This window comes from Sceloporus occidentalis, unplaced genomic scaffold, assembly GCF_023333645.1.
Source record: "Sceloporus occidentalis isolate IW3139 unplaced genomic scaffold, rSceOcc1.0.p SCAF_5, whole genome shotgun sequence".
Lineage (NCBI taxonomy): Eukaryota > Metazoa > Chordata > Lepidosauria > Squamata > Phrynosomatidae > Sceloporus > Sceloporus occidentalis.
The window spans coordinates 58,258,270-58,276,579 of NW_028316985.1; the positions used below are offsets into that span (position 1 = coordinate 58,258,270).

General features: G+C 42.1%; 1 protein-coding gene across 2 annotated transcripts in view; it reads right to left on the reverse strand.

Moving 5' to 3' along the window:
• LOC149312213 (ras association domain-containing protein 3-like) overlaps positions 1–18,310 on the reverse strand; it is an 86,405-nt gene that overhangs the window by 14,701 nt on the left and 53,394 nt on the right. Inside the window, exon 1 of one of the 2 annotated variants that reach the window (XM_089524199.1) lies at positions 15,912–16,201. The exons of the other annotated variant lie outside the window; for it this stretch is intronic. Coding sequence (XP_089380325.1) covers positions 15,912–16,031 — 120 coding nt within the window. The 5' untranslated portion in view covers positions 16,032–16,201. Of the gene's footprint in view, positions 1–15,911; positions 16,202–18,310 lie in introns of those variants that run through there. 2 annotated transcript variants of the gene reach the window in all.

Genomic DNA, 18,310 nt, shown 5'->3' on the forward strand with positions numbered 1-18,310 from the left:
AGGAGGCCATCATTTTGTATGAATTTTAAACAACTATTCTGAAAACATTGTGGGCAAAACTGTATATTTGTGGTGTTTAAACTTCTGGAAAATACAAGGGGTCTGAATGCTTTGCTACAGCCTTAATCAAGCTACTGAACTGTCCAAAATGGAAATGAGCAAGCTGACCCTAGCTTGAAAAACAGTGTGCTTTCCTGCCTCTCCTATCCAGAATTCTGAACCTCAATAGCTCCCTGATCTGTATAATTTCTGGCATCAACTATATGGAGGAGATCCATCAAATTACTAGACTGGACAGCTTCAAGAAAGCTGTCAAGGTGGATCTCTACTGGCAGGCCTTTCCCAAATAGAAACACCCAGCCAAAATGAGACTCCCATCTTGTATTGTGTACCACCTTTCCCATTTGCTTTATTTAATTTAATTTAATTTTAAACTGTTCATCTTAATTTACTGTTTTAATTATAATATGTTTAATTCTTTTGGGGGGGTGAAAGTGGGGAACAATGCACTGTATTGCCTTTTTGTATGGAAATTTTAATATGTAAGCCGCTTCGGTTATTTTCTAACAGAGAAGTGGGATATAAATAATTTATTATTATTATATTATTATTATTATTATTATTATTATTATTATTATTTATTTATTTATTTATTTATTAAGGACAGAACAACTCTAAGACCTTTAAATGATGTCTCCATGCATTAGCAGGAATGTATATAGGAAGCTGCAATTGCTATAGATTGAAGTGAAACAACCATTAAGGGACAAGATACTACATTTGACCTTTAAATGAAAAAGGATTTTCTAAACCTGCAGTGGAAGGAAAACAAAACCCACCTCTCACACACACATCTAGATTTTGGACATAAACCCTCAAATCAGGTTGTAAATAAGCAAGTTATTCTACTAACTCCGGAAAGAGGCCATCAGGAAACACAGAGAGAGTGGCTTTGTTCTTAAGGGTACATGGAATAATGTGTGTTGATTTAGTAATCCAAGGCCCAAACACTTTCTTCTTTTTTAAACAGCAATTTCCCTATTTGCATGCTCAGGAAATCAGTCACAAGGAAATGTTGCTGCTCCACCTTTTCCTTCAAGCCAAAGTCAAGATTTCACGGTAGAACATTGTTGTTAAACTCACATCAAAATATGTGTTTTATTTATTGCTTCTTGAGTGAAAAAAGTGCTAATATTTTACAAAACACAATAAATTAACAGATTCCCAGTCTTTAAAATAACCAGATCTCAACAGTATATAAGACCAATCAAAGTCATTGTGTATGCTTCAGTTTTCATCATTATTGTTTTGTGCTTCCCTAGCCATTTTGCAGTCATAAAGACTGCAACTCAGTATTCAGAAAGAATTTTAAATTCAATGTCAGCAACCAAACATTAACTGAAAAAAGCTATAAACATAAAAACTACACACACACACACACACATACACACACACAGAGAGAGAGAGAGAGAGAGAGAGAGAGAGAGAGAATTAGCACAGACTATGGCGGGATACAAACCGCCATATAGTACGTATAGGATACGTACTAGGGTTAGGAAGGGGCGGTGCTTCCGCAACCCCCTAACCCTAGTACGTATCCTATACGTACAAGATGGCGGCGCCCCTTCTACATGGGCGCCGCCATCTTTACGTACTGGACGCATAGCATCCAGACGTGTCACGGCGCCTATGACATCGCGAGTCCGCGCCAGGCGCCTCGCGACGTCATAGAGGCGCCGCAAGAAGAAGCTCCGAAATGGAGCTTCTTTTTTGCTCCGTGCGGGAGCCACGCGGTTTGACTGCTGCAGCTCCCGCGCGGAGCAAACGGCGGCGGCGGGGAAGCGCCGCAAAGCGGCGGTTTGTATCCCGCCAATGATTCAGATGATGCTCTATCTTACATCACACTGGGGGTACTCCACACAACAACACATACTGCCACTGGTGAAAACATTTATATTTTTCAAGCACAGTAATAACCATGCTCACTCGCTCTCTACAGGCCATGTATCTTTGCCTGTGTACGTTGAGAGTCTTTCATTTTTAGCCAACAAACCTTAGCATATCAGAAAGAGTGTAACTAATTTTAGGTCATCAGCTGAATTTATCGCCCCTGGTATTTTAATTACATATTTATTCAACAGCTCCTGACAACCATGATATGCTTTCAAAAATATGCCAGGATGGTGTAAAAAGACAGCATGGTGCAGTGTCTTCAGCGTTGGACTAGAACTTTGGAGATCAGGGTTCGATACCCCATTTGGCCATGGAAACCCAATAGGTGACCTTGGGCAACACACACTTTTAGCCCCCAAAATTCTGTGATAGGTTTGCCTTAGGACTGCCATGGCAGAAACAACCTGAAACCACTCAACAACAAGTAAATTAACCTGATCTGTAACCTTTTCATGCTTACTTATCTGCAAAAGCAGAGGGTACAAATGGGCTACACAATTATCACTTAATCAATAAATGTTAACAGGAGATTGTTCCATACTTCAGCAAAGCCTCTAGACATAGTAGGACCAATGAAAATACTTTCTTCAGGTGTTTATATTACAAGTACTATCAGAGTGCGACAGCACTCTAAAAGGCAAGCTACTGGGCAATTTTTTTTATCCAGGTTAATTAGCCATTTTCAGAACTCCCAACCCACAGAACACTAGCATTATCAAAGAGAAGTCACACTATAGCTCTTTCACTCAATAGAGTAACATTATAACCAAAAATAAACAGATGAAGCTGTGGAACCATAATATCCCAAAAGATAATAAAAAGAGAAATAAGAGTATTAAATTAAATATTCTAGTGAGATGTAACTATTAGCACCACCACAAGCTAGTAACTGCTCATCGTCATTACTCAGAATATTGCTATCATTGTAGGTAATGAACAGATAAGCTTCATGTGCTTCACATCTTCAGGACTGACCGAACTGATAAAAGTGATGTAGCTGAACAATTAAAAAATGTAGCTGAACAATTAAAAAAATGTAAAGAACCATCACCAAGGTCCTCAAATGCTGCAAATACATTGCAAATGTTGAGTGGTGTAGAATAGCTACCATGGATAATCACAATGACAATTTCCCAAAAGCAAATTGAGGCTAAAAGAATTGTAACCGGGTAAAGGTGGTATCTGTGTTCCAAAAACATGAAAGCCCTGCTTTGATACCACAGTTTTCTGCTCTAACACTCATTTCAAAGACACAAAGCTGATGTGGCTCATAGACAAATAACATGGACAAGAAAATGAGTATGAGGCAAAACCTACTTTTTTCTAGGCATGCATCAAAATGAAGTGCTCAACTGCAGCTGCTCACCGTTTTTATTTTCTTACAGTGCCGGGTAAACGGAAAGTGGAACCCTAAGGCATTCTTGGAAATAATGATAGCACATTGGTGAGAAATGGTACATCATTCTGAAGCACAATAGCCTTTGAGTTAATTTTTAAGATATAAATAATCCTAAAAAATCAGCATTATGTTTTCAGGTACACTTGTACTAATGGAGATCACAGATGTTAAAAACTAGGTGAGAAAATCATCAACCCTCAGATAGAAGCTCTTGTATTAGCAATGGTGGAGCATTCTTCACCACTGGCTATGCTAGCTAGGACTGCTGGGATTTGCAGTTCAACAGCAACTGGAGGCACAGATGATTCTAATCCTTGTATTAAACAAAAGAATGGGATGCTGAAGCCATGAAACTTGTATTTAGTCTTAAGAGGAAAGGTGAGAGGAGATATGAGACATTCAAGTTCCTAAGCAGGTTCCATAAAGATTTTATATTTTCCAAAATGGCAAATAAACCATTTACTACCTAACAATGTAATGCTATGAACCTGGAAACTGCTCACACAATTGCCACCCACATACCTAATTAAATAAGATAGGCTAGTTTATAAATCTCATAGAAGACAGTATATGCTTCAGGGTAAAACTAAAAAGATTTTGGATTTCTTGTAAATGAATCAAGCCATCTTAAATTAAGGTTGACTGAGTTTGTATTGTCACTCACTATTTGACAAAATCTGACCATGGCTCAGTAGCTTGTGAAACTAGCTCTGTGAACTTTGCTACCTGTGATAGGTCTGCTAAGTCAGAAACAACTTGAAGTCAAACAACAACCTTGTTTTCACATACAACTAGTCACTATTTGTGGCTGTTGCAAGCTGCTACCAAAGTCCTTCAGGTACATTCAATTAGACCTCCCATAAATCCTCAGTAAGCATGAACAAGTTTAGTAGGGATGATAAGAACTGTAGTCCAATACATATGGACAGGTGCTGCTGAAGAAGATTATAAAACTTTGTTTTGTTTACCGTATATACTTGATTATATGTCGACCTCATGTATAAGTCAAGGGCAGGTTTTGAGACCAAAATTATGGCTTTTGATCTGACCCATGGATAAGTTGAGGGTAAAACGTAGGGGCAGCTCACAATTATTATTAAAGGATGGAAAGGATGAAGCAAAGTAAAACAATGCCAAAGAACTTACAAAATTCCAGCAGGCATAACTGTTTGTGGTCATACTAAAGGCTGGATGGATGAGAAAACCAAGGAGTTTCAGTGATTCCCAGGCAGATGACACTCGCCTTTCCTTAGGGGATGGTTCCTTTTTTTAATGAGAGTTAAAGTACAGTACCTGCATTGACCCTTGGATAAGTAGACTCAGGTTTTTTGGGTCAATTTTTTGACCTAAATGTCTAGATTTATACATGAGTATACACAGTATATTTCTTTTTCCAAGTACATTTGGCCCTTTGTATCCATGGATTTTGTATCCGCCGATTCAATCATTCACAGCCTGAAAATATTAAAAAATAATATAAATTCCAAAAGCAAACCTTGTTATTGCTGTTTTATATAAGGGACACCATTTCACTGTGCCACTGTATTATATGAGACTTGAGCATCCACGAATTTTGGTATCCATGGTGGGTCCTGGAAACAAACCCCAGCAAATATCAAGGGCCCACTGTATTATAAACTAATGTACATTAAGGCAAATGTTGCAGTAACATTTTTAACATCAACACCAAATATCTGATTTATACCTGACCGGTATTGTCCACACGGACAGGATCTAAAGCAGAAGTGTTTCCCATCACTTCTGCTTGATCATTTTGACTAGAGATGTCAGCAATTCTGTCTTCTGTATACAAGTGTATCTACCCTCACACTGCAGAGAAAGCTTTTCCAGTATCTTCTATATACCGTGTATATAGTACCATCCCTGGATGCAACTTGTTTCCACATACAAGTACAAACCACTCTGCAGATCCAGCTTTTGCAGTATGATTCAGAGCTTTGTTTTTCTACATACAGAAAAACAATTTCTGTGATTTTTATCAGCACTAAGATTTTTACCTTTCTTTCCAAGAGGATCTTATCTGAGGGACACTAGAAATAACATTCTTTTCTCCAGACTTTCAGTGGTAACCTAGCCTGTGCACGCGCTTATCTCATTTGAGAACCAGTATTTCCACTCACACAATAGGCTTGTCTTTTCAGTTTTGTCAACATACAAATAATCTTTCCTTTCCATTTCTTCACTTAGTGTTGTTCTCTGCCTGCGTCCTTCATACAGGCATTGCAGAATTGATGTTTGACCTATCAAGATATCTACCTATTCCAACATTACTCTTATTCATCTCTTCATTTCACATTTATTTCAATCCAGTTTTCCTTGGATTTCAAAATCACCTATGTCCGCATACCACTACTTTGCTACCTCAGATCTATCCTTTCTTCACTCCAAGCTCTTGACACTTTCCAACAAAGCACTGCCAATTGCTTTCATACCACATGGGAATCCTCAAAGTGTAAACTGGGAGTTCTACAAAATTAGAGTAGAAACGTTCCACTTTTGCTCAATTATTTTTCCTACAAAACCACTGTAAATGCAGGTTAAATGTGCCTTTCCTTATCATACTACCAAGGAATATCTTGGTTCATGATCAGCAGTACACACTTGCAAGAAGCTCTAGGTATCTTGAGCCAGTCCTTCTGAGCCACAGCAAGGAGGGCTCCATGGGAAGCTGCTGTCAAATTCCAGGGCCCCAAGAGCGCCAGTTCTCTTGGTTCTCTTGCCCCCATTTCCTGGGAACTATCAGCCTGAATAGTGATAATTCTATCTTTTCTTGGAGGTGGGAATAGGGAAAGTTGTTCAAAGCCTGAACACTGCCTCCATGCAGCCCTTTTGCTTTCCTCTTAGGCTGGGAAATTTTGACTTGCCCAAAGTCACCCAGTGGCCTTTCATGGCCGAGCAGGATTCAGAGTCTTGTCTTCCAAATAGGCTTGCCATATCCCGCCTGGGGGCAGGACTTTCCCGGTTTGGGGCGGGGCCGCACGGTCACGGCCCGGTTTGGCCCCGCCGCCGGGATTGCCCCTGCTCCCGGGCGAGATATAGCAAGCTGAGGGAGGCTTTCCCTTGCCGCTTGGGCCCAGGCTTGCAGGGAAAGCCTCCCTGAAGGGGAGGAGTCCCTCTCTGCCTGGGCTCCGCCCCCGCCAAGGGCGGGGCCAGGCCCAGAGGGAAAGCCTCCCTGAAGGGGAGGAGTCCCTCTCTGCCTGAGTTCCGCCCCCGCCAAGGGCGGGGCCCAGGCCCAAAGGGAAAGCCTCCCTGAAGGGGAGGAGTCCCTCCCCGCCTGGGCTCCGCCCCCACCGAGGGCGGGGCCCAGGCCCAGAGGGAAAGCCTCGGAGGCTCCTATTCAAATGTAGGACACAAAAAAAATGTGTCCTACATTTGAACATTTTGTCCTACATTTGTCCCGGTTTGGAGGTCCTGATGAATGGCAACCCTACTTCCAAAGTCCTAGTCAAACAGTCCAACAATTACACCACAATGGCTTTCATGCTACAACAGAGTATAATAAAACCTTTCTCATACACAATACTTTCAGCCCATGTTTACAGATATTTACTGAAAAGCAAAAAGCACTTGTTTCTGTTTCCCTTGCTGTCAAATCTACATGCCTATAGGAGTATAGCAGGAACTCTTTTAAGTTACTGTATATACTCATGTATAAGTCTAGAAATTATAGCCACAAAATTGACCCCAAAAACCTGAGTCGACTTATCCCTGGCTCAGTGTAAATACTGTACTTTAATTCTTCTTCTTATTATTTTTTAAAAAGGAACCAACCCCTGGTGAAAGGCAAGAGTATAATCTGTCCTGGAAGCACCAACCCCACTCTACTGTCTCATCCACCCTTTAGTACGAGTTATCCCTGCTGGAATTTTGTAAATTCTTTGGCACTATTTTCCTTTGCTTCATCCTTTAGATCCTTTCTTATATGCTCCTAAGTTTTACCATCGACTTATACATGGGTCATATCAAAATCCATATTTTTGGCCCTCAAACCTGCCCTCGACTTATACATGAAGTCGACTTATAGTCAAGTATATACAGTATGTTTGAATGCTTAGTAGAAAAGACTATACCTATAGCTTAGCTATTTTAGTTTAGTTTAGCTATAACTGAACTCTCAAATCTGCAAACAAGGCTTTTGCCACCACTAAGCACATGAAGCTTTTCCTAGCATGCAGATGCAGTGGTGGAAAAGCTTCACCTGCTAAAATGTCTTACTCATTTGCAGCTGTTCAATAGTCTCATTAATCTGGCCGGCACTTATGTCTCAAACTGTAACTGGAGAACTAGGCATCTTTGCTAAAACCAGTTTCCTCTGTTAGACGTTTTATTTGGTATTCATTGTCACACTGTTTTTCAAAGAAAGAATTGGAAATGAAGGTAAAAGCACAGCGAAAAAAGTGGCAATACTAAAAAACAACAAAAAGAGTGGGACGATGGAGATTAAGAAGATGCCAGGAAGAAGTTGTAGCAATGAAAATGGCCATCTTGGGAAGGGGGAGAGCTGTAGACTTGCTCTTCCCTCCAACATTCCCTTCTCCAGGGCTATATCTGCATTGCAGAAATTATGCAGTTTGACACGGCTTTAACTGCCATGGCTCAAAGCTATGGCATTCTGGGTTAGTAATTGTGTGAGATATTTAGCCTTCTCTGTCAGAGACCTCTGGTGCAACAACAAACTATAAATCCCAGGATTCCATAGGATGGAGCCATGGCAAGTAAAGCATGGTGAAACTGCATTATTTCTGCAGTGCATTAAAAGTGACCCTTTTAAAAAACTAGTTGGACCCCGACACAGGATTAAATTAAACTAGGTGCTGTTTTTGCTAACAGATTTTTTAAGATGCTATGACATTTTAGGGATAGAAGTACAAAAGTCATGACACATTAAAGCAGATACCTAAACCTATATTCATTCTAAATTTCTTCATCTTTTTAAGTATTTTAACAGTCTGGCCTTTTTCTGTGCAAAACTAAGGTCCATGGCCCAACAGTACAAAGGAAGGTTTCGCTCTGTTAGTAGTAACCAAAACATTCAACCAAATAAACTGATCCAGATACTAATAACAAACCTTTTTTTTAGAATAAGTTTATATATAGCAGTTCTCAAGCAAAATCTTCTGAAATAATCCAATATATGTTTATCACGTATTCCAAATTCATACCTGCTATTTGAGTTTTATCTATAGAAAAGGAATTAAGAATATTAAGCTTATTAAGTTTATTAGATCTCACAACTGTCTGAACATCCTAATACTTGATTTTAGGGGAGGGGAGTTTACTTGCTCTCATAGCAACTCCAAGTCCAAGCAAATGTTTATGGCAGAAAGACAGAATCTTGAACAAGAAGATATAAAGGACCTATCACCAGTTCTGGTATTAGTAATGTAAACTCAAGTGACTTTTTGAAATCCAGAAGTATATAATGATTTGGAAGTCAGTTTTTAAGATCTCAACAGTTTAACACCCAATGAAAATGAACAATGTATATGCAGCCAAGACAGTTTGGGGAATACACTGGTGCCTCGGGATACGAAATGATCGGGTTACGAAATTTCCGGGATATGAAAAAGTTGGATTGGCAAAAACTGTTTCGGGTTACGAAATATTTTTCGGGTTACGAAATTCATTTCGGCGCGAAATTCAAATGCTGCAAAGTGCAGCTATAGGCTTTCCAGTGCTAACGGAAAGCCTTTTCGGGTTACGAAATTTTTGGGTTACGAAAGGAATGGTGGAACGAATTAATTTCGTAACCCGAGGCACCAGTGTACAGTACTTGTCTTAAGGAAGTGTAGCAGAAATCTTCAAATTAACTGTACTTTGTCCATTTGTTTGAAAAGGATAATGATACTAAGGAGTCTGAAAAGAAATAGGTAGTTGGAAGTTTTCTTCTGTCCTCTATCAAACCACTCTAGGTAATTCAGTCAGTACAAGTGACCTCTCCAATGGGGTTGTAATAGTTTATAAAACTGCCTCCTATTGTTCCAATGATAATTTAAAAATAAATCCCCAAAATACAATTTGTATGTAACTTAAGTTTGCATGGAATAACCCCATGCTCTGAAGAGTAGCATCAAGTGTTTTTTAAAAAACAAAATGGCATTAGAATTACTACTCCCAATAATCATAACATGATTGATTATTACTATTATAATTATTAACCTTTATTTATAAAGCGCTGTAAATGTACACAGCGCTGTACATGCAATCTTTTTAATTAGACAGTTCCCTACCCTCAGGCTTACAATCTAAAAAGACGGGACACAAATATTTACATATTTGCTCAGAAGTAAAACCTAGTGAGTTCAACAAGACTTGCTTCCAGATAAGTGTGTATAGGATTACAGCCTGAACTTATCTAAACCATTTTAGGGGCATGAAACATAGTGTTTGTGGACAGAACAACACTTTCTAAAGGCCACTGACCATATATCAAAGATTTACTGTTGCTGTTGTTGTGTGCCTTCAAGTCCTTTTGACTTATGGCAACCCTCAGGTGAACCTATCATGGGAGTTTCTTAGCAAGAGTTGTTCAGAGGAGTTTTGCCACTGCCTTCCCCTGAGGCCGAGAATATGAGACATACCCAAGATCACCCAGTGGTTTTTGTGGCTGAGTTGGGAATCGAACCCTGGTCTTCAGAGTTGGAGTCTAACACTTAAACCATTGTGCCATGCTAGGTATCAAAGGTACCAAAATGAAATACTAGGGGGAAACTGAACACATATCAAATATGGGAACACATACTGTGGCCTTCCTACATCGAGAGACAGGTAGTTTCTTAACTACTGGAAAAGAAAAACAACTAGATTATCCATGATTGTCATTCTTTGTTGGGAAAATTCTTTGTCTTAACATAAAAAATGTGGATGGACACACCGGAAAGCCTCAGGAAATGAGGAGAATGAGAAATGCCAGCAATAGGCAGTGCCAACTCCACAAGGGCAATGCAAGTAAAGTGCAAGCAGATGGGTGGAGTGATTTATACTTGCTGCTTCCTCTGACCTCAATGTCAACATTCTCCTTCCCAACTCTAAAGGGATATTCAGGCACACAGACTTTACCAGCAACACATGTTATTAAGTTAAGATATTAATCTCTTTACAAAAATGCCATCTCCTGCTTGCTTTAAAGAATATAAAAAATAATCTGGTGTATTCAAATTAAGAAACCTTATTTGAGTAATAATCCCCAAAGCAAATATGTTTCTTCTCGGCTCAAAAGTGGAAGCAAATGACTCATTCACTTTTCACCTGGTGACAGATTCTATTTGTGCTGTATTTTAGTTTGCGGTAGTCATAACTATGACCAGGTTAGAGCTCACCTTACTTGTCACTTCCAGTCCTCTTTCACAAATTTTGAATTCATTATTTTTAATACCTGGTGACCTGCGATGTGACTGGTTTGTTTGGCAACTACCATAGATGTTGAACGTGGATCTCATGCGTGACAACAGCTGAACAACAGTGTAATTAAAAACTCTAGTCAACAAACAAAAAGCAAGTGTGTGTGCTTTACTGTAAGCAGTTTTCTGACTTAATGAGGGGGACACAGAGAAAGTACACTTTGGCCTCTTTCAAAATTTGGCAACAAATGGAAAAACATTTTGTGCTTCCTCACCATCTTGTTATACACAACATTGTAATAAGCCTCCAATAGAATGGTTGGATTAGTGTGTTGAGGGGGAAAGAATGGGTTAAATCCAGTTTTGGATTGGCCAACCCCTCTGGTCAATGAGCAAGGAAATCAGAGGAAATGTATTGTACTCACTAGAGTTTAGCACTCAACTATCTTCAAATTTCCACTTTAAGTGATTTAAAAGAAATCAAATGTATCACGACAGATTTTATTCATCCGTATATTCATAGCATTTCAGTAAGGCAGCATAATCCTCAAATATCCTGTTGTAGAACAGGAGTGGGAATCATTTAGCCCTCCAAATCATGTTGGGCTATAGCTCCGTACATTTTCCATCACTGGCTGTCTTGGCTAGGACTGCTGGGACCTGCAATCCAACAACATCTGTGCATGCTTCTAGACATTTGCACAACACAATTTCCAACCATGCTCTAGAAACCGTCTACTCACTGCAACATACACTCATCCCTCCACATTCGCTGGGGTTAGGGGCACAGGACCCCTGTGAATGTGGGAAAACAGTAATAACAAAACTATGTTTTTCCAGAGAGAACAGGAATCTCTAGGTCCTCCAGTGCAATTTTGTAATCAACATCTGCCAAATATTGACCATAAAATTGTGCTGGAGGAGCTACAAATGCCTAGTAGAATGTTCTCTCCAGGAATCTCTAGATCCTTCAGTGCGACTTTTTGTTAAAGTTGACCGCAGAGTTGAACTGGAGGACCTAGATATTCCTAGAGAACATACTCATACAATCCGTGAATAATCAAATCCGCAAATGTGGAGGGATGAGTGTACTTAAAACATTTAAAATTTAAACATGGTAATTCAACAGCTCCTGAACAACATAGTTGATTTATGCTAATGACAGAGACTAGAACATCTTAATAAATACTTACATATTAGTTTTTCAAAGTGCAGACTTAGCAGACTTCCATTATGGCACCTCACTAATCCCTAGAACAGTCCTATTAAAACAGGCCAATACTATCCTTATTCTGCTCTAAGTGTTTAGAATAAGATGTCAGCATGGTTGGTTCCTTCAGAAAAATAGTGTTTAAGATGTTAAACTTTAGCTGTTGTTTCAATAAGTATTATATTTTCTGCTACTATGATTTCACAAAGTTTTATATTATCCAGTCATTATTTTTAAGCATTTGCTTTCCCCATGGTAGCTGCTCAGAAAGGATTTTAACTGAAGAGTGGAATCCAATAAAAATAAATAGGAACCAGAATGTGCAGCAAAAACTCCATAAAGTAGTAGTAAACATGTAAAAGGCCTGTGCATTTTATCTGCATGCCTGGTGGAATATCTCAATAATAAATGTTTCAGTGATTTGAGACACGGTTCTCTCCCTCAGACACACCTAGTGCCGACACTAAAGAAATATTAAAAAAATCATTTAGCCTGATACTTGGACTAAGGAATAACTAATGGTAAAGCTCATCCTGTCCCTTCCTCTCATATTACACCAAGAGGCTGAAGTGGAAACACGTGGCATCACTGCTTGTTGTGCCATAATTCTGTGTTGCTACTAACAAAGCACCCCCATCACCCACAGACTGTGTCCTTCCTTTTAATGTTACAGCCATGCTCTTCCTTGGTTCTTTGTCTTCTTATCTATCACTGATATACAGTATCATTGTCCCTGATCTTTGTCCCCCAAATTCTGTCAACCACAGCCACTCAAAGATCATCCTATAAATGGCTACAGCTATCTTCCCTTGCTTTCTCAAATCTTAGTTATGGCAAAAAGTTCTTTTGAGGACATCTGCATGGAGCCACTACTTTTCCCCCTTTCAACCCCCATCCTCTTCCCCTTACACACAATTTAGATTGTAAATCTGTGGGCTGGGATAGTCAAGTTACCTATTTGTTTGTAAATTAGTCTGGAGCCCATTTGGTTCAAGGACAATGTAGAAATGCTTTAAATAAACAAGCAAACCTACAACTCACAGTCCTAATCCCTCCTTCTGTGAAACCTTTGCCTTCACCGAGTATTTGGGAATATCCGGCCCTCCAGCTGCTCTTGGATCACAACTCCCAGCAGCCATAGCAACCACAGAGAGGGACAATGGAAGTTGTAGTCCAATAACATGTGGAAGACTACACTTTCCCTCTTTTTGGCTTACTCCTTTACTTCTCTTCCTCAACAGAATTTGAGCCTAAGATACACATAACTACATTTGTTTGTCTTCATCCCTTGCTAGTCTTGCTTCCCATTTAATTTGTTCCTTCCATTTATTTTGGGTTTTTTTCCTATCTTGCTCTCCTTCTGTTGACTTTCTCTCCTCCCTTTAACCCAGATTGCAAGACACTTGCAGCAGGAACCTGCCTCTGTTAATATTTCTCTGTAAAATGCTATGCACACCTGCGACACACAGAACTGAAATCAAATGTATTGTTCATACTCCTTATCTATCTGTTCCTGCCCACTTTTATCACCAACTACATTTCGACATCAGTGCCAAGGAGTGGAGGCCAAACTGTGGCCTGTTGAGACCATAAGGAATGCTTCAACTTGTTGCCTTCAAGCCATCTCCTAGCAACTACTACAACTCTTGCATATAAAAAAAGCACTTAGGAATAGCCAGAGTCCACTCCCTCATTAAGGGGCAGATTATGGCTGTTTTAGGATCATGTCTGCAGCCCAGATTTCAATTATAACCTCAATTCATAACCACTAATGTCACCCTGAGACTTTCTTCTGTGTAAACACTAGATCTTACCCTCACTATTCCACTATACAAAAAGTTCAAACACTTATCTTTTAACTCAGAAGATGAACCTGTTAGATCTAACAAGAAGACCACATCCAAATATATCTTTAGTTGTTTTAAGAAATGTGCAACTCAATAGCAAAAAGCCTATTACCTATTACTTTACAACCCAGTTTATTGCAGGATCTTAAGCGTCTTTCTCACAGAAAAGTGATTTATTAGTTTTGGGGAAATTAATTTGGGAGAAGACAAGAAAGTGTTTGCGTTTGACACCAAAAAGCATCACAAAAGTTTTGATGAAGCACAATTTGACTGTCAACAGAGTCATGTCAGAAACACTTATTACAGCTGGCATTACATTTTACAGCCTTTAAGTCTAGTGTGTGCATGCTTGCTAGCAACATGTATGCTTGATCTCTAGTGTGCAAACTTTCTGTGTGTGAAGCATGAAGTAAGTCTTTTTAAAACAACCTCAGTTAGTGCTTCTCCTGACAATGTGTGTGTTTGCCTTCAAGTCCTTTCAACCCTATGGCAAGCCTCTCATGTGCTTTTCTTGGCCAGTTTCTTCAATGTGGATGTGTGTGTGTGTGTCATTTTGCCATCCCCTAAGGCTGAGAAAGCATGACTTTCCAAAAGTCATCCATGGCCTAGTGGGGATCAAACCTTGCTCTCCAGAGTCATAGTCCAATGCTGAAACCACACCACCACACTAGCTCTTTCTCTTTCATGGGAATATCCTATGTACAGAGGGGACAGAGCTACTTGTGCCACAGTGGTTGGTACTATAGCAGTTGAGAGATAGCGTGGTGCAATGGTTTGAGCATTGGTTTATGACTCTGGAGACCAGGGTTTGAATCCCCACTCAAGCACAAAAACCCACTGGGTTACCTTGGGCAAGAAACACTCTTCCAGTCTCAGAGGATGGCAATGACAAACCCGCTCTGAAGAAATGTGCCAAGAAAACCCTGCAACAGGTTCACTACAGGGCACACAAAAACAACGAGAGAGTGAAGTACATCTATTGTACAAATGATTTGTGCCTTCTAACTGTTTGGCACTGGACTACAAATCAACATATGCTGTGCCAATGAACATCCTTTCGATGGCTGGATAAAAACCTAGGCAGAGTTTTCCTTTTTTGCCTCCAGAGCTAGACTATACAGGATGGCCACTGGTTCCAATTATGCGCTTTCCTGAAAATCCCAAATCTGTTTGCCCATGAGGGTTATGGCTGAAAGGCCATGCGGCTTCAGGAGTGACACATGAGCAACCAACTCTAGACAACCACCATATTTTGGTCACAACCTCTTCCACCCAGACAGGCTCTGGAAATGACCCAGAAGCAAGGCTCCAAAACAGCATCTTTTGGACAACCTTAAAAAGAGTCCCAGGTCTCTGGAAGTCCTGGTTCAACACTCAAACCACTGCCCCACACTGGCTCCAGCTTCTTTCTTTGGAGACCCTTGAAAGATGGGGGGAGGGATAGGAAAGGGCTCACCTCATGTTTTGGAGGGGAGGGGACATATTTGGGTGGGTGCAAAGACTGGAAAGAGGGCTCTTTGGACTCCAGCTCCCAAAACTGCCCTGTTCCTGGTTGGGGATAATGTGAGCTGCAGTCTGCAAAAGCAACTTTCCTAAAATGAATGCTGTAAATAACATATACATAACTAAGCTCTGGGTATAGATCTCCTCATAGGGAGAGAGCATGGTCTGAGCACTGGACTAGGGCTCTGGGGACCAGGGTTCGAATCCCACCTCTGCCATAAAGCCCACTGGGGACCTTGGGCAAGAAGAAGTCACGCTCTCTCAGTCCTGAAACCACCAAACACAGCCTACGGCAATCCCAGAACCCCATCCCATGGAGCCGGGGCAGTTAAAGCGGCGTCAAACCGGGTTATTTTTGCAGTGTGGACGCAGGAGGACAAGGCACCGCGGAAAATGTAGGACCTTCCAAAAAAGGGGGAGAAGGGCATGAAGGAATACAAAGCTAAAGGCACTCATGTTAAATGTAAATCAACGCTTCTGAGTCCTGCTCAAAATGGAGGGCATTTTGAAATTCCCCTGGAAGAGGTGCCCTGGAAAAGGAGGACCTCCGGACCCCCTGACATGATGGAAGCCCTCCTGGAAAGAAGTCTCCTCCGGGGGAAGAAGCGGCGTCCTCCCTGGCTGCTGCCTGGACTCACTTGTTCTCCGGCCGAGCGGGGCTTGGCTTTCCCGGGGGCGCTGCCGAAGAAGGAGGTGCGGGCGGTGAAGAAGAACTCCTCCGACTCGGACTCTTCCCAGCTGCTGTAGCCGCTGCTCATGCTGCCCCTGAGGCTGAGGCTGAGGCTGAGGAGGCTCCTCCGGGGCAGGGGCCCTCTCCCTGCCTCCGACGCCGACGCCGCCGCCACATGGGTCCCTGGCCAGGCAGCCTCCCAGACAGCGCCCTCCGCGGCTCCTGCCGCTTCAGAGCCAGAGCCCCCGCCTCCTTCCCCTCCCCCGCCACCTGCAGACTGGACCCAGGGAAGGAGGCACGGAGGCAGGCAGGCAGGGGCCAGGCACGTCCCTCCCTCCCTCCCTCCTTCCCAGCCAGGACACGCCCTCCGCCGCAGCCTTCCCTCCCTTCTTCCCTCCAGGGGGGAGCCCCACTCTCCTCCACTTCAGCCTTCCCTCCAGGACTAGGGAGCCCCAATGGCCTCCATTTTGAGCAGGACTAGTCAGGGAGCTTGCCTTGACCTTCGTTCTGAGCTGGGCTAAGAAGCATGGCCTTATGTTTATGCCAGTGTTTGGAGCCTCGTGTTTGCTCTTGGTCCCCCGCTGGGCCTGGTCCCTCCTCCTCCTCCTCGCCTTGAGAACACCTTGAACCCGGGGCCAAAGGGCAGCCAGTGGGAGAGGAGGAGGAGGATGGCCTAATATCCGCCTGAGAGAGAGAGAGAGAGAGAGGGAGGGAGGCAGGGTTTTGGGAAGCAAACAAAAGAAAGCCTCAGCCCTGGAGGCCCCATGGCGCAGGAGAGGGAAAGGGCTGTGGCTTCAGCATTGGGCTTTACTCTGGAGACCTGGGTTCAAGTCCCTCCTCAGCCATGGAAAGCCAATGGGGGACCTTGCCTGAGGCACACTCTCTCAGCCTTATGGGAGGGCAATGGCAAGCCCCCTCTGAACAAATCTTGCTGAGAAAAAACCATGATGGGGTCACCATAAGTTGGACATGACTTGAAGGCATACAACAGCAACAACAACCTATTGCATCTGATGGGCCATATTATACCCACATGCTAGATAGTCTCTTCTCATTGAATTGCAGAATCCTAGATTTGGAAGAGACCACAAGGGCCACCCAGTCCAACCCCATTCTGCCATGCAGGAACTCTCAGTCAAAGCATCCCCTTTGACAGATGGCCATCCAGCCTCTGCTTAAAGACCTCCAAAGAAGGAGACTCCCCAACACTCTGAGGGAGTTTGTTCCACTGTGGAACAGCCCTTTCTGTCAGGAAGTTCCTCCTAATGTTGAGGTGGAATCTCTTTTCCTTCAGCTTGCATCCATTGCTCCGGGTCCCAGTCTCTGGAGCAGCAGAAAACAAGCTTACTCCCTCCTCAATATGACATCCCTTCATGTCCATGACTTACAGTTTGCCATCAGTCCAAAACGACTTGAAGTCACGCACAGAGTGACCAAATGTCCTCCTTTTCCAGGACACACCCTACATTTCAACCTTCTTTCCAGGAGGAATGACAAAATGTCCTCCATTTTGAGCAGGACTAAGAAGTATGGGTTTACATTCATACAAGTGTGTTTTCAAGTTTTTTATTTGGCCATGTGCTATATTTTTCTTGAATGTCCTCCATTCAGTATCTTGTCCTCCTTTGCCATTAGCACATCTGGTCACCCTGCCTGGACGCAACAAGACACAGGTCTTTGCCTGTGTCTTCCAACATTGTAGAGGACCGTCCCTTGCTTCTAGGGCAGGTCAGCTCTTCCAAACAAACCCTGGCTATCGCTTACCTGATGCAAATTGACTCTAATTGCTGAAAGGACGTTTTCCAAAGTTCTGGTGGTTCACAGGTCTAGCAAGCAGAAAGGGCTGGTGAGTATTAAAGCAGAGTTTGTCGTTGATGTAGTGTGCCATCAAGTCATTTCCAAGTTATGGCAACCCTATCATGGGGTTTTCTTGGCAAGTTTCTTCAGAGGGAGTTTGCCACTGCCATCCTTTGAGGCTGAGAGAGTGTGACTCCCCCAAGGTCACTTAGTGGATTTGCATGGCTGAGCCAGGATTCAAATCCTGGTCTCTAGACTCACAGTCCAACGTTCAAACCACTACATCAGGCTGGCATAGCAGGACCCAGTAAATGCCCTCTTTTCCTCCTTCCTCTGTGGCTCCTGTTGGACTGGCCAGATTGTTAATGGTATGATTAAACCCTGATAGCCTTGGCTGAAGAGCGGGGTATACATAAATTATTATTATTATTATTATTATTATTGTGTTCATCAATGTGTAATGGATCGATGGTGCAGTTGACCGTTTGTGCGCATGTGCAATCAATTGGCAAGTGGTAAAAAAAAATTATGGGCAGCAATGGTGCTGGCCCCTTCCCCCATCTCCATAAC